General features: G+C 38.9%; 2 protein-coding genes across 2 annotated transcripts in view; one reads left to right on the forward strand and one right to left on the reverse strand.

The window, feature by feature from the left end:
- nup98 (nucleoporin 98 and 96 precursor) overlaps positions 1-1,237 on the forward strand; it is a 41,495-nt gene extending 40,258 nt beyond the window's left edge. The window contains 1 exon segment of the mRNA XM_053331273.1: positions 657-1,237. Coding sequence (XP_053187248.1) covers positions 657-856 — 200 coding nt within the window. The 3' untranslated portion in view covers positions 857-1,237.
- Positions 1-12,240, reverse strand: part of LOC128371068 (ribonuclease kappa-B) — a 112,540-nt gene that overhangs the window by 78,887 nt on the left and 21,413 nt on the right. The window lies entirely within an intron of this gene.

Here is a 12,240-nt window from a genome sequence, read left to right on the forward strand (position 1 = left end):
CATCCAGTATGATCGTGAGCAAGTCTCCAAAAACTGTTGAGATTCAGTTTTAAGCTCCTGCCTGCATTTATTTATTTATATTTATCTTAGAAGATAAATTATTTATTTATGTTCTGATCTTGAGCCGCAGGTTCAGTGATTGCGTTTATTTGCATTTTGTGTTTTTTTTCACTAAAAATAATTAATTTATGTCGTGACTTGAGCTGCAGGTTTAGCCTCAGTTAAAGGACTGCACTTATTTTCTTCATTATGTATTTAGAAATAATTCAGTTATTTTTTTATTTTAAATACATATTTACTAAAAATAAAAGACTGTGCAATGGAAAATGTATTTATTTATTTTTTAAATACAGACATTTCAAAATATCACATTTTATAGCTGTAATCATGAAACCGTGAAATGTTTAGCTCAGGTTATCATACCGTCAGAATCTCATACCGGCCCACGCCTCGATGTTGTTATTATTATTAACTCCTCCTCCTCTCCTCTCCTCTCCTCCCCTCTCTTCCCCTCCCTTCCTCTCCTCTCCTCCTCTCCTCTCCTCTCTTCCCCTCCTCTCCTTTCCTCTCCCCTCCTCTCCTCCTCTTCTCCTCTCTTCCTCTCCTCCTCTCTCTCCTTCCTCCCCCCCTCCTCCTCTCTTTCCTCCTCTCTGCAGAGATGGCAAAGCGTGTAGCGAACATCCTCCGTGTGGTCCTCAGTCTGCAGCACGGAGACGCAGCGTGGGACTCTCTCAGCATCCCGTTGGCTCAGCTGGCTCCTCACATCACGCGGCTGCCGATGCCGGAGGATTACACGCTGGAGGAGCTGAGAGGCCTGACGCAGTCCTACCTGAGGCAGCTCATCGTCAGCCAGTGAGAGCAGCAGAGCAGCCGTCACGCCTCATCAGCTGATCAAACATCATGAAACTCTGACGCAGAAAGTTTAGCTTGGATCCGTCATTCCTCAACGTGTGTGTGTGCGTGTGTGTGTGTGTGTGTGTGTGTGTGTGTTTTTAAAGGGTCAAACCAGATGTTTCATGTTTTAACCTCCAAAATGTTCAACTTTACTTTAATAAAAGAGAAACTGGATCCATCAGATTCATTATTTCTGTTATAAGAAGTCAGAATTACTTTATATTAACCCTCCTCTCGTCCTCCCGGGTCAAATGGACCCTTCTTTCCTCCCCTCTTTCTTTGCTCTCTCCTCCTTCCATCCTTCCTTCCTTCCTCCCTCCCTACTCCTTTCCTTTCTTCCTTCCTTCCTCCTCTCCTTCCTCCCTTCCTTCTCTCCTTACTTCCTTCCTCTTTTCATCCTTATTCTCCTTCCTCCCTCCCTCCCTCCCTTCCTCCCTTCTCTCCTTACTTCCTTCCTCTTTTCCTCCTCTCCTTCCTCCCTCCCTTCTCTCCTTACTTCCTTCCTCTTTTCCTCCTTTCCTTCCTTCCTCCTGTCCTTCCTTGAGGACAACAGGAGGGTTAAAGAGACGATGCTGATTCTTAATAATTTTGTTTAAACTGAAACAAGCTTAAAGATTGATGTCAGTATTTCTCTCACAGATTCAAACATTTAAACTTTAAACATCTGATGACGTTTCCTGAATGATCTGCAGTTAAAACTCTGGTCTGCTCCTTTAAAAAAAAAAAAAAAAAAAAAGATATTCAGTCATATTCATTATTTCCATTGAAATGCTCCAAAAAAACAGACGAGTGAGTTTGTTTCTGCCTTCTGTTTGTACGATGAGACCCTGAACGCCTCGTTTGACCTCTGACCCCCAGCGCAGTTTGTTCACATGTCGGTATGTGAATAAAGATCTGAATGATTGAAGAAGAAGAGCGATGATGACGATGATGATCAAACGACTCCGAAAAACTCAAAACATGCAAAGTGTAAAAAAATGCCTGATGGTCTATTTTTGTAGATTTATTCTTTTTTTTTTTTTTTTCTCTTCCTGTTTGGTTTGAATGTGAGTTGAAGCGTGTGCACGTTACGACACAGAACAGCAACAACCACAACGATGCTTTCTTTTTTATTATTCTTATTATTAATATTCTAATTTTTGGCTTGTCTGGTTTCTGCCGTGAAGAGTTTCCTTCCTCAACGAGCTGCATGTAATTATATAAATAGTGTATATTTTTGGAAACTCAAAACAGGAAATATCAGGTAGTTTTTATCCTCCACCTTTAAATGATGAATAAATGAGATGCAAAGTGTTTTGGAATGAAACCCTTCACTTCTCATCACTCTGAGGTTTCTGTTGTAGATTAACTGTCAGCTCGCCAACAGCTTTTCTTTTTTCTTTCTTTTCTTCTGGAAGTAAAATCAGTTTCAGTGTTTTCTCTTCATGATGTCTGTTTACTGCTGTTACACACAAACAGTGGCTGTATGTAGTTTACATGGATGGATACTCTGTGTGTGTGTGTGTGTGTGTGTGTGTGTGTGCATGTGTGTGCATGTTTCCTGATGATTTTGTTGATAATATTTTTTAATAAAGTCAAGTAGAAATAAAATCTGTTCTGCTCATGATTCAGACTTCAGAGTCAACAGTCACATGATTCATAATTAATAATCTTTATGAAGTTCATGTGCTGAAAATCAGTCAGTGTCTCAAATATTAAGATGCAAGTGGCGACACCTGCTGGACAAACACTGGTACTGTTTATAATATATAATTTCAGGTAAAAGGAGACAAGTCTATCTTAATACATAATAAAGGACTAGTTCATTTCAACCATTTAGATTTGAATTGTGGAGCTAGGATTAGCATAAACCCGGCCCTGCTGCTGTAGAGGTATAAATACATTCAGCACACACTACTACTACTACAGTCTACAGTTAGCCAGTTAGCTGAGTTAGCACTACTACTACTACAGTCTACAGTTAGCCAGTTAGCTGAGTTAGCCGCCGAGCTAACTGCCGAGTTAGCCGCCGAGCTAACCAACGAGCTAGCAGCTGAGTTAGCGTCCATGTTTCTGGTAGAGGTGATGACTTTGATTGACAGGTGACACTTGGTAGGGGGCGGGGCTTCATATATTTCATATATTTGGTGATTTTTTTTATCATTCAAATTTGGCAGGGTGGTTAACAACACACTTTTCTGTGGTATGTCAAACTCAGAACACATATTTATTCTTACTTTACAGACTTTAAAGATGTCAGTTCAACAGCAGCTCAGTTAAACTTCAGGAAGATCAATCTGTCCATTTAGGAAGCCCAAGTGATCGTGAATCAGTTTCAGCTGCTTTGATGCAAATGAAGTAACAACAGGTGCAAAACTGTCCCAAACAGACTCCATCAGGGGGCATGAGGACATCCTCTAGTGGAACCTGGTCAGCCCAGCAGCCTGCACCTGGACCAGCACTCAGAGAAACACCAGAACGGTTCTCTAACAGATGAGAGCAGCTTCACACTGAGAACATGTGACTGAACGCTATGGTGGGGGGTCACTGATGGTCTGGGGAGGCAGATCCTTGGGGGGTCACACAGACCTCCATGTCAGAGCCAACGGTACCAGGATGAAACCCTCAGAGACTGTCAGACCTTACGCTGGTACAGAACTGGACCTCATGTTCCTCTGACCTAAATCCAGCTGAGCAGCTACAGGAAAACTCCACCAGACAGTCCAGCAGCTCAGTGAGGCCCTGATCCTGGTCCTGATCCTGGTCCTGATCCAAGCCCTGATCCAGGTCTGGGAGGAGACTCCTCAGCACAGGTAGGAGCTGCTGTGATTTAGATATTTGGTGTGATATTGAATCCGGTCCTCAGCGGGTCGATGGTTTCGGTTTCGGTTTCGGTTTAATTAATTTTGTTCTCAACAAATTATTCAACGTGAAGATTTTACTCTTGAATCATTCGTTCAAAGATTTGTTCTGGCATAAGGAGGGGGGGGGGGTGTGACATGCAGCAAAGGTCCGGATCTGAACCGGGGTCCGATGCGTATGTGTCTTGCTCTCTAACACTTGAACACCTGCGCGCTCACGTTTCTACTTGTTTGACATTTGCTTAAAAAACGCAGGTTGAATGGATTCCTGTTCTAAACGAGGAATAACAACAGAGGTGATAACTAGGTTTACAGAATCAGATAACCACATTTTTTAATGCCAGGACGATCAGTTTTATTTACAACAAAGTGTAAAACAGCAGCAACACAAAGAAAAACCAGAATAACTGTAACCATGGTGACCGAAGGCAACGTGACAAGTGATGCAGGCCTGTAAAGCCAAATGTGGGACATCTTATCCACAACAATCTAAAATATCTCCTGCACCAAGAGAACATGAACAGGAGAAATCATAAAGTACTGTAAGATTTAATTTGAGTTAATTTACCAGCAATATATTTACAATGTTTATATATTTGTGATTTAGTATTTACATATTTACAGATTCAGATAGTTACACCAGCATCTTTTGAAACAGTTGAAGAGTGTCCAAATACCACCTATCCAACCCTCACGTTACAGTACTATAACATTTTTATCCCTATATATTAATATTGTCAAGTCAAGCTTTATTTAAAAAAATCTGAGTTGAACCAAAGTGCTGTACAGTTATTAAAATACAATATAATCACACACAAATATAATAATAGATAAAAACAATAAAGGCATAGTAAGAGCTATATTGTGCAGTTGAACGTCTCAGACTGCTCTGAGCTTCACATCTAAAAACAAAGAAAGAACTCAATATGTCATACTATATATGTTTATACCCCAACATGGGACAATCATCCCCAACTGGAAGCTAACAGCCTCATGTTGGAGTTAAACTATCGCTCTCTCTTCATACTGTTTAATGCTAATGATGTTTTATTAATGTCGTTGTGTAAAAGAAGAGAAACACTGAAGAGTTGATATTTACATTTTCACATGAAACCACTGAATGTCCTCTCACCTTAATGTCTGGTGATTTATTCTGGAAATTACCTTTTGAAGTAACATCTCACCCAAATTCAGAACATTTCAGGACCAACACTTTTTAACACTTTTAACACTTTTTACACTTTTTAACACTTTTAACACTTTTAACACTTTTAACACTTTTTAACACTTTTAACACGTTTTAACACTTTTTAACACGTTTTAACACTTTTAACACTTTTAACACTTTTAGCACGTTTTAACACTTTTAGCACGTTTTAACACTTTTAACACGTTTTAACACTTTTAGCACGTTTTAACACTTTTAACACGTTTTAACACTTTTAACACTTTTAACACTTTTAGCACGTTTTAACACTTTTAGCACGTTTTAACACTTTTTAACACTTTTTAACACTTTTTAACACTTTTAACACTTTTTAACAGCGCCCTCTAGAGACTAGGCATGGGATGATAACCGTGTTCAAGGTATATCGCGATATGAAAAGTCACGATAACCGAAACCGCCAAATGTTCTGTCATAACGTTCCTGAGGTATGAGACGTTTTTAGTCTGGTCAAAGACAGGAAGTGCTGGTCAAAGACAGGAAGTGCTGGTCAGAAACCCCTCAGGTGGTGCAGCTACAGCGTAGAGTATCACGACCCCTCACACTGTCATTACAGATTCAGGTTAAATTTGGGCAGATTAAATTAAATTACTCAACTTTGATTTTTACTCTGGTAGTTTTTATTGACTTTATAGTAATATAATGAGTGTTACTGTCATCACCTCAATTTCTTCACCTGGTTCACTGTGTGTGTGTGTGTGTGTGTGTGTGTGTGTGTGTGTGTTGTAGAGCGCACACAGACTACATGCTACAATCCCTACTAGGCATCTCTGCTTCTGTTCAGATATGTTCAGTGAATAATACAGAAGCAGTTGTCATCAGTGGTGCTTAGCGAAAAAATAAAATTATGATTTCCCTTTTCTTCTTCCATTTTGGTGCGATTATGCACATTGTTAAGGTTTCTTCTGTTTTCCTTTGTTCTTTCCTTAGTTCTTTCATTTGTTCTTTCATTAGTTCTTTCATTAGTTCTTTCCTTAGTTCTTTCATTAGTTCTTTCCTTAGTTCTTTCATTTGTTCTTTCCTTAGTTCTTTCCTTAGTTCTTTCATTAGTTCTTTCCTTAGTTCTTTCATTTGTTCTTTCCTTAGTTCTTTCCTTAGTTCTTTCATTAGTTCTTTCATTAGTTCTTTCATTTGTTCTTTCCTTAGTTCTTTCATTGGTTCTTTCCTTAGTTCTTTCCTTAGTTCTTTCATTTGTTCTTTCATTTGTTCTTTCATTAGTTCTTTCATTAGTTCTTTCATTTGTTCTTTCATTAGTTCTTTCCTTAGTTCTTTCATTAGTTCTTTCATTAGTTCTTTCCTTAGTTCTTTCATTGGTTCTTTCCTTAGTTCTTTCCTTAGTTCTTTCATTTGTTCTTTCATTTGTTCTTTCATTAGTTCTTTCATTAGTTCTTTCATTTGTTCTTTCATTAGTTCTTTCATTAGTTCTTTCATTTGTTCTTTCATTAGTTCTTTCCTTAGTTCTTTCATTAGTTCTTTCATTAGTTCTTTCCTTAGTTCTTTCATTTGTTCTTTCCTTAGTTCTTTCCTTAGTTCTTTCCTTAGTTCTTTCATTTGTTCTTTCATTAGTTCTTTCATTGGTACTTTCATTGGTTCTTTCCTTAGTTCTTTCCTTAGTTCTTTCATTTGTTCTTTCATTTGTTCTTTCATTAGTTCTTTTATTTGTTCTTTCCTTAGTTCTTTCCTTAGTTCTTTCCTTAGCTCTTTCCTTAGTTCTTCCCTTAGTATCTCAGAGTTTATCGTGACAGCTTCCTTGCGCTCAGCAGGTTGATTCTCTTCTGTTGGATGGTTTGTGCGGAGTTTCATTTGGTTCTTTTCTTCTTCCTGCTCTTCAGTGCTGTTCATGAAAGCTTGGAAATAATTGACAAATAATTTTAATTTTACTGTGATACCAATTGATGATCTTTTCCTGTATTCAGAAATGATTTACTGGGTTATATCTACATACCTATCAGACTTCCTTCTTTTGGATTCCTCATTCCAGGTGATTCTCTGTCCTGCGTTTCAGTCCCGTTACGTCCGCTGGTCTGGACGCCGTCAGTCTGAACCTGCACAAACACAAGTTGGTTGGTTTTTGTATATTGTTGTATTGTGTGTTATGACTGTCATCCTCCAGAACTGCATTTTTGAGAGACTTGATTTCAGTTTCAGTTTTCATTTTGTTCTGCTGAGATTTTTACGTCACTCATGTGACATTTGCAGTGGCAGTGTGTGTGTGTGTATATATATGTGTATAACGTTATCGCCGTTATCGCCGTTAACGTGAGACTCTTATCGGACGATAAAAAAAATATCGCCGTTAATCTATTCTCAAAGTTGGGTTAGGAGCTGGGTCTATACTAGCAAGCTATGATGACTTTCACCTTGACATTGTAACGTCCCTCAATAACCACACGCCGAGACGTTAGCCGGTTTAGCTTTTTATTCTTGACTGTTACTCAGGCTACTGTGGGCCGTAGCCAACACCAAAACAACCTAACATCAGTAGCTCACTAGCCACACACGTGCTGCCGTCTTGTTATGCAGAGGCATAGCTACTGACACAAAGCTACTGACTGTGAACAGTTCATCACGACCTCTTATGGAGGCCTACAGTTCAAAATTCATGTTTAACTGAATAAACAGTTAGTAAACACAAGTACATCTTATTGAACATGATTTATTTTCATCACCAGTTATCATAGTAGAACAGCTTTCTCAAGCAGTTTGTGATGCATTGTGGGAACAGGAGATGAGCCCCTGGTCTAAAGCGCCACCTGGCTTCAGAAACCCGTTCTCAAAGACTTACTTTTAGTCATTATTTGGGTAGCACACACATTCTGAATGCCTTCGGCAGAATTCAAATGAGCCATTTTAATCTAGATTAATCTAGATTAATTCCAAGAATACAGTGAGATTAATCTAGATTAAAAAAAATATCTATGCCCACCACTAATAAAAATATATATATATATATGTATCTCCCTGCTGCCCATGTTGCCTGTATCTTAATACGCTACTGAACATTTGACTAAAACATCTAAATGTTTTGTTTTTGCTTTTTCAGCTTGTTAATAAAAGAGAAATGAAATGTAACAGTCTCACACTGTATGATCAAAGCAGGGTTATGAGAACAGTTTGAGGAAGTGAAACTTCTCTAACGGTTAAGTTTGGTTTGTTCTGACTCTGTGACAGAAGCAGCATGTTTCACACAGATGTCTCTGCAGTGTGTGTAGGAGACACTTTGTACAACCAGCTTTACAGTTTGTAGCGATTCGACCTTTTGGTCGCCTTGATGACGTCTCTCTTTTTAGGTGTTGGTCACTGTTAATGCACATTTATCTGTTTATTGTGATACCATTACCAAACCCTGGATATGCACGTATTAAGTGTCAAGACAAATATCTAATGGTCTCTCACCTCCACAAAGGTTCCCTCGCTCATGTTTCTCCTGTCAGCAGACATCTCCAGCTCAGTGGGACTCGGCTCCAACAGTTTGTTCAGTTGATCCACGAAGGGACGCAGCTTGTCCTGGACTGCATCGTCTCTCCTCGGTATGTGCTGCATCGCTTCTTTGATCACAGAGATGGACTCTTGTACTCCATAATACTCGACTATTGTTTGCGTCATCTTTTCTCTGGATCTGTCTTTCTTTATACTACTGGGGATTTCATTTAAATAAACCTGCATCTTGTCGTATTGTGAGTCATCCAGCTCCTCCAGGATGGAGCTCAGAGCAATTTTCCATTTATTCTCTGAAATCTTCGTCATCTCTGACACTCAGAGAGACGAGAGACATAGAGGTGAAAATAAAAGACGAGCTGATAAAAACCGCCTATCTGCTAAAATTAAAACATTTAAAAACAATAAAAAATTAAATAAATCTCAAATCTCAAAATGAAGCAATATTCCAAAATGTTAATCCAAATGCAGGCGAGGCTTTTAATCCACAAAACCGTTAGAAGTGTAGAAAAAAGGAGAGGAGGAAGTGCTGGCTTGTGGTTAAGGCGTGGCAGCACAGGCCTTATCACGCCATCACATCGGATGCTGGTTCTACAGTGAAAGTAAACCTTTTTAAAAACATGTTCTTGTGGGAAACAAATTATACGAAATGAGAATCTAACACTGAAAATGACAAATTTAAATTAAATAAGGCACTCTGAAGTTATGATTTAGTGATAAAATGTAGCAGACAATAACCGGAAAGCTCTACTCGTGCGACATTACAGCCAATATTTGAATACCAAACACATTCACTGACTCATCAAACTGTGAGTCCACGTCATAATTTACACATTAGTTGAACAGATTGACTCGATGGGTGGTTTTAGTTTGTATATTTTAGGATAATGCAGATCGGCATTCACACGCTTACCTTAGAACAGGAAGAAGAGAAATGGCGTCGACATAATAACGTAAGTGGGACGTGTACTGGTCACGTGTCTCCATGTAAACACCAACACAGAGCGAAGCTACAGTGTCCTGTAAGCAACAAGCAGCAATAAGTGTTGAATCCTCAAAGGAAGAGACAGCCCTAATGACTCATTTAGGCTACTGCCTTACATCAGTACTTTGATCAGTATCGGTGGGCCAATGCTCTTCCTGTTTATTTGTTTACTGTAGTGTGAACATTACACAGATCTTTTAGTCAGATTAAACTGTTCACTGACAGAACTGTAAAAGGACTTTATGATACATAAGACAATTATGGCGGTATTTAGCTCAGCGGGTAGAGCACCCGTCCCATGTGTTGAAGCTGCAGTCTTCACTGCAGGTAACCCCGGTTCGAAGCCCACATTGAGCAGTCTTATTTTGCGCGTCATTACCCCCTCTCTTCCAGTTTCCTGTCTCTCCATTAAAAAAAAAGCCCCACAAAATATACTTAAAAAAAACAATTATCAGCAGATGTTTAACAAATAGAAACAAAACATAATCTCAGGTTAAGACGAATCTGTTCCTGTAAAGTCTCAGAGTGGTGACAATTAATCCATAACTCTGAAAAAGTGAATGTAGCTGCTGATTGTACTGAGCTCATGAACCTATCAATCAGTTTCAGGAGCTTTATTGACATTTGATTCAAATATGTTTAACAGTGGGGATCATCATCTTTTATTCAGTTCTTTGTCTCCACAGATTTTGTCCAAAATCATGTTACAGTTGTAACAACCAGCCAAACACTTTCATCACTTATTCCTTTAATTCAGTGTGTGTCTGTACTTTATCAACATGATAAAACAGTAAACCTGTCATTGTGAAGGAGACAATGCAAAAAAATCAGCACCGATATTTTGAAAATATGCCGACAGATTTTTAGTAAAACAACAAAAAATAATTTAAACATCGACAACAAGAAGAGAGAAGAGGTGAAGGAAATGTATTATTATTATTATTATTATTATTATTAGGGCCCGAGCGGTGACCAGTGCGAAGCCCTATTGTATCTGTAAACCGACATGCATGGGGGGCGAGGGCCCGTTCACCGCTGATTGCAGCTTTAATTATTATTATCAGTTTCAGTGTTTCTCTACATGAATGCATTTTCTCCTGTTGAGCAGAAACTGTCTGTATGTAGTTTATTTACTTTTATTGTTGCAATATAATAACTTTGATATAATAACATACGACATTAAGACAGGACATTAAACAGTGAAGGGACAGAGTGTGTTCATAATCTTTATGGACAGGATTTCTAGGCGCAGCCAGGGTGTGGAGGGGGTCCGGTTTGGTGACCTCAGGATTGGGTCACTGCTTTTTGCGGATGATGTGGTCCTGTTGGCTTCATCAGACCGTGACCTCCAACTCTCACTGGATCGGTTCACTGCCGAGTGTGAAGAATCAGCACCTCCAAACCTGATCAAGCTTTTGACTACACTGCTGGTCATCATTCTCCTACTCATCCTCCTCTGTGCCTGTATGAGTTGGCTGATTAAGCTGATGGTGAAGAAGACCACTAAATCCGTCATTCAAGCACCCCAGGTGTGTACAACTGTTGACGCAAATGTTAACAATAATGTGACAATGAGATATTATGATTTTCTAGGCTTTGAGGAGTGGATACAGCGTCTTGGGCTGGATGACCTCTCCCTGGAGGATGATGACGAGGAGGAGGAGACCTCAGGTCTGTAAGCAAAAGTATTTAGTTTAATGAATCAGGGAGTCAGACAGTGGGAGGCGTGATGTGTCTGAGTGTTAAACTGAGGCAGATGCGTATCACCTGCTGTCTGCGGATGAAACTCAGAGGCTTCTGTGTGTTCATGTACTCCTTGTTTTATTTTCATTTCAGGTTTTCATTGTTTTAATGATTCCAGATTTTATTGTGTGTTCCAAATTTCAAAATAACTATTAATCACTTTAATCATTTTTGTTTAATGAAGTACAGTTAAACATTTCTCTATTTTGAATAACCAGAATCATTTCTTTTGTTTCGTTTATAGAGAATGTTGTAATGTGATTTTGATGTTAGGGAATTTTCCATCATTAATATGCACTGGGTCAAACTAGGCTTTGCGGTCATAGCAAGACCACACCAAATGTTAGGTTTAGACCCCGTCTCCCCTTGACATAGTGGTAAACAGTGAGTCTTTTCCTTTTGGGGGAAACAGGAGGTATTTTGATAGTGTTGCTATAGCAACCAAGGTCAGATATGTGTTTGACTGTTTTCCCTGAGTGGGGTAGAGGTAACTGGAGTCAGAGGTTTGATATAGTATTGGATGGAGGACAAAGGTCCTGAGTAAGGTCTAAGCAATGTTTTGTCTATAGACCAGTAGACTAAATTCTGTATATTAAGGATGTGTTGGATATGACCATATATGGGCATGGCTCCACCTTTGACATTATCTGTGTATCTGTGAGGTTTAAAGTCTATCTGTGAGGTTTAAAGTCTATCTGTGTGGTTTAAAGTCTATCTGTGAGGTTTAAAGTCTATCTATGTGGTTTAAAGTCTATCTGTGTAGTTTAAAGTCTATCTGTGTGGTTTAAAGTCTATCTGTGAGGTTTAAAGTCTATCTGTGAGGTTTAAAGTCTATCTATGTGGTTTAAAGTCTATCTGTGTAGTTTAAAGTCTATCTGTGTAGTTTAAAGTCTATCTGTGTGGTTTAAAGTCTATCTGTGTAGTTTAAAGTCTATCTGTGAGGTTTAAAGTCTATCCCCGGAGGAGAGAAACTTCAGAATTCAAGGAAGCATCAGAACATAATGTGTACTGATCATTCATTCACTTCTGATCAAGTAAGTTATCCTTTTCAATGCAAGACATCCTGGACTCCTGTCTACTCTCTCCATTGATGTCTGGGCTGCATAATTAAAATC

Source organism: Scomber japonicus, chromosome 13, assembly GCF_027409825.1.
Source record: "Scomber japonicus isolate fScoJap1 chromosome 13, fScoJap1.pri, whole genome shotgun sequence".
Lineage (NCBI taxonomy): Eukaryota > Metazoa > Chordata > Actinopteri > Scombriformes > Scombridae > Scomber > Scomber japonicus.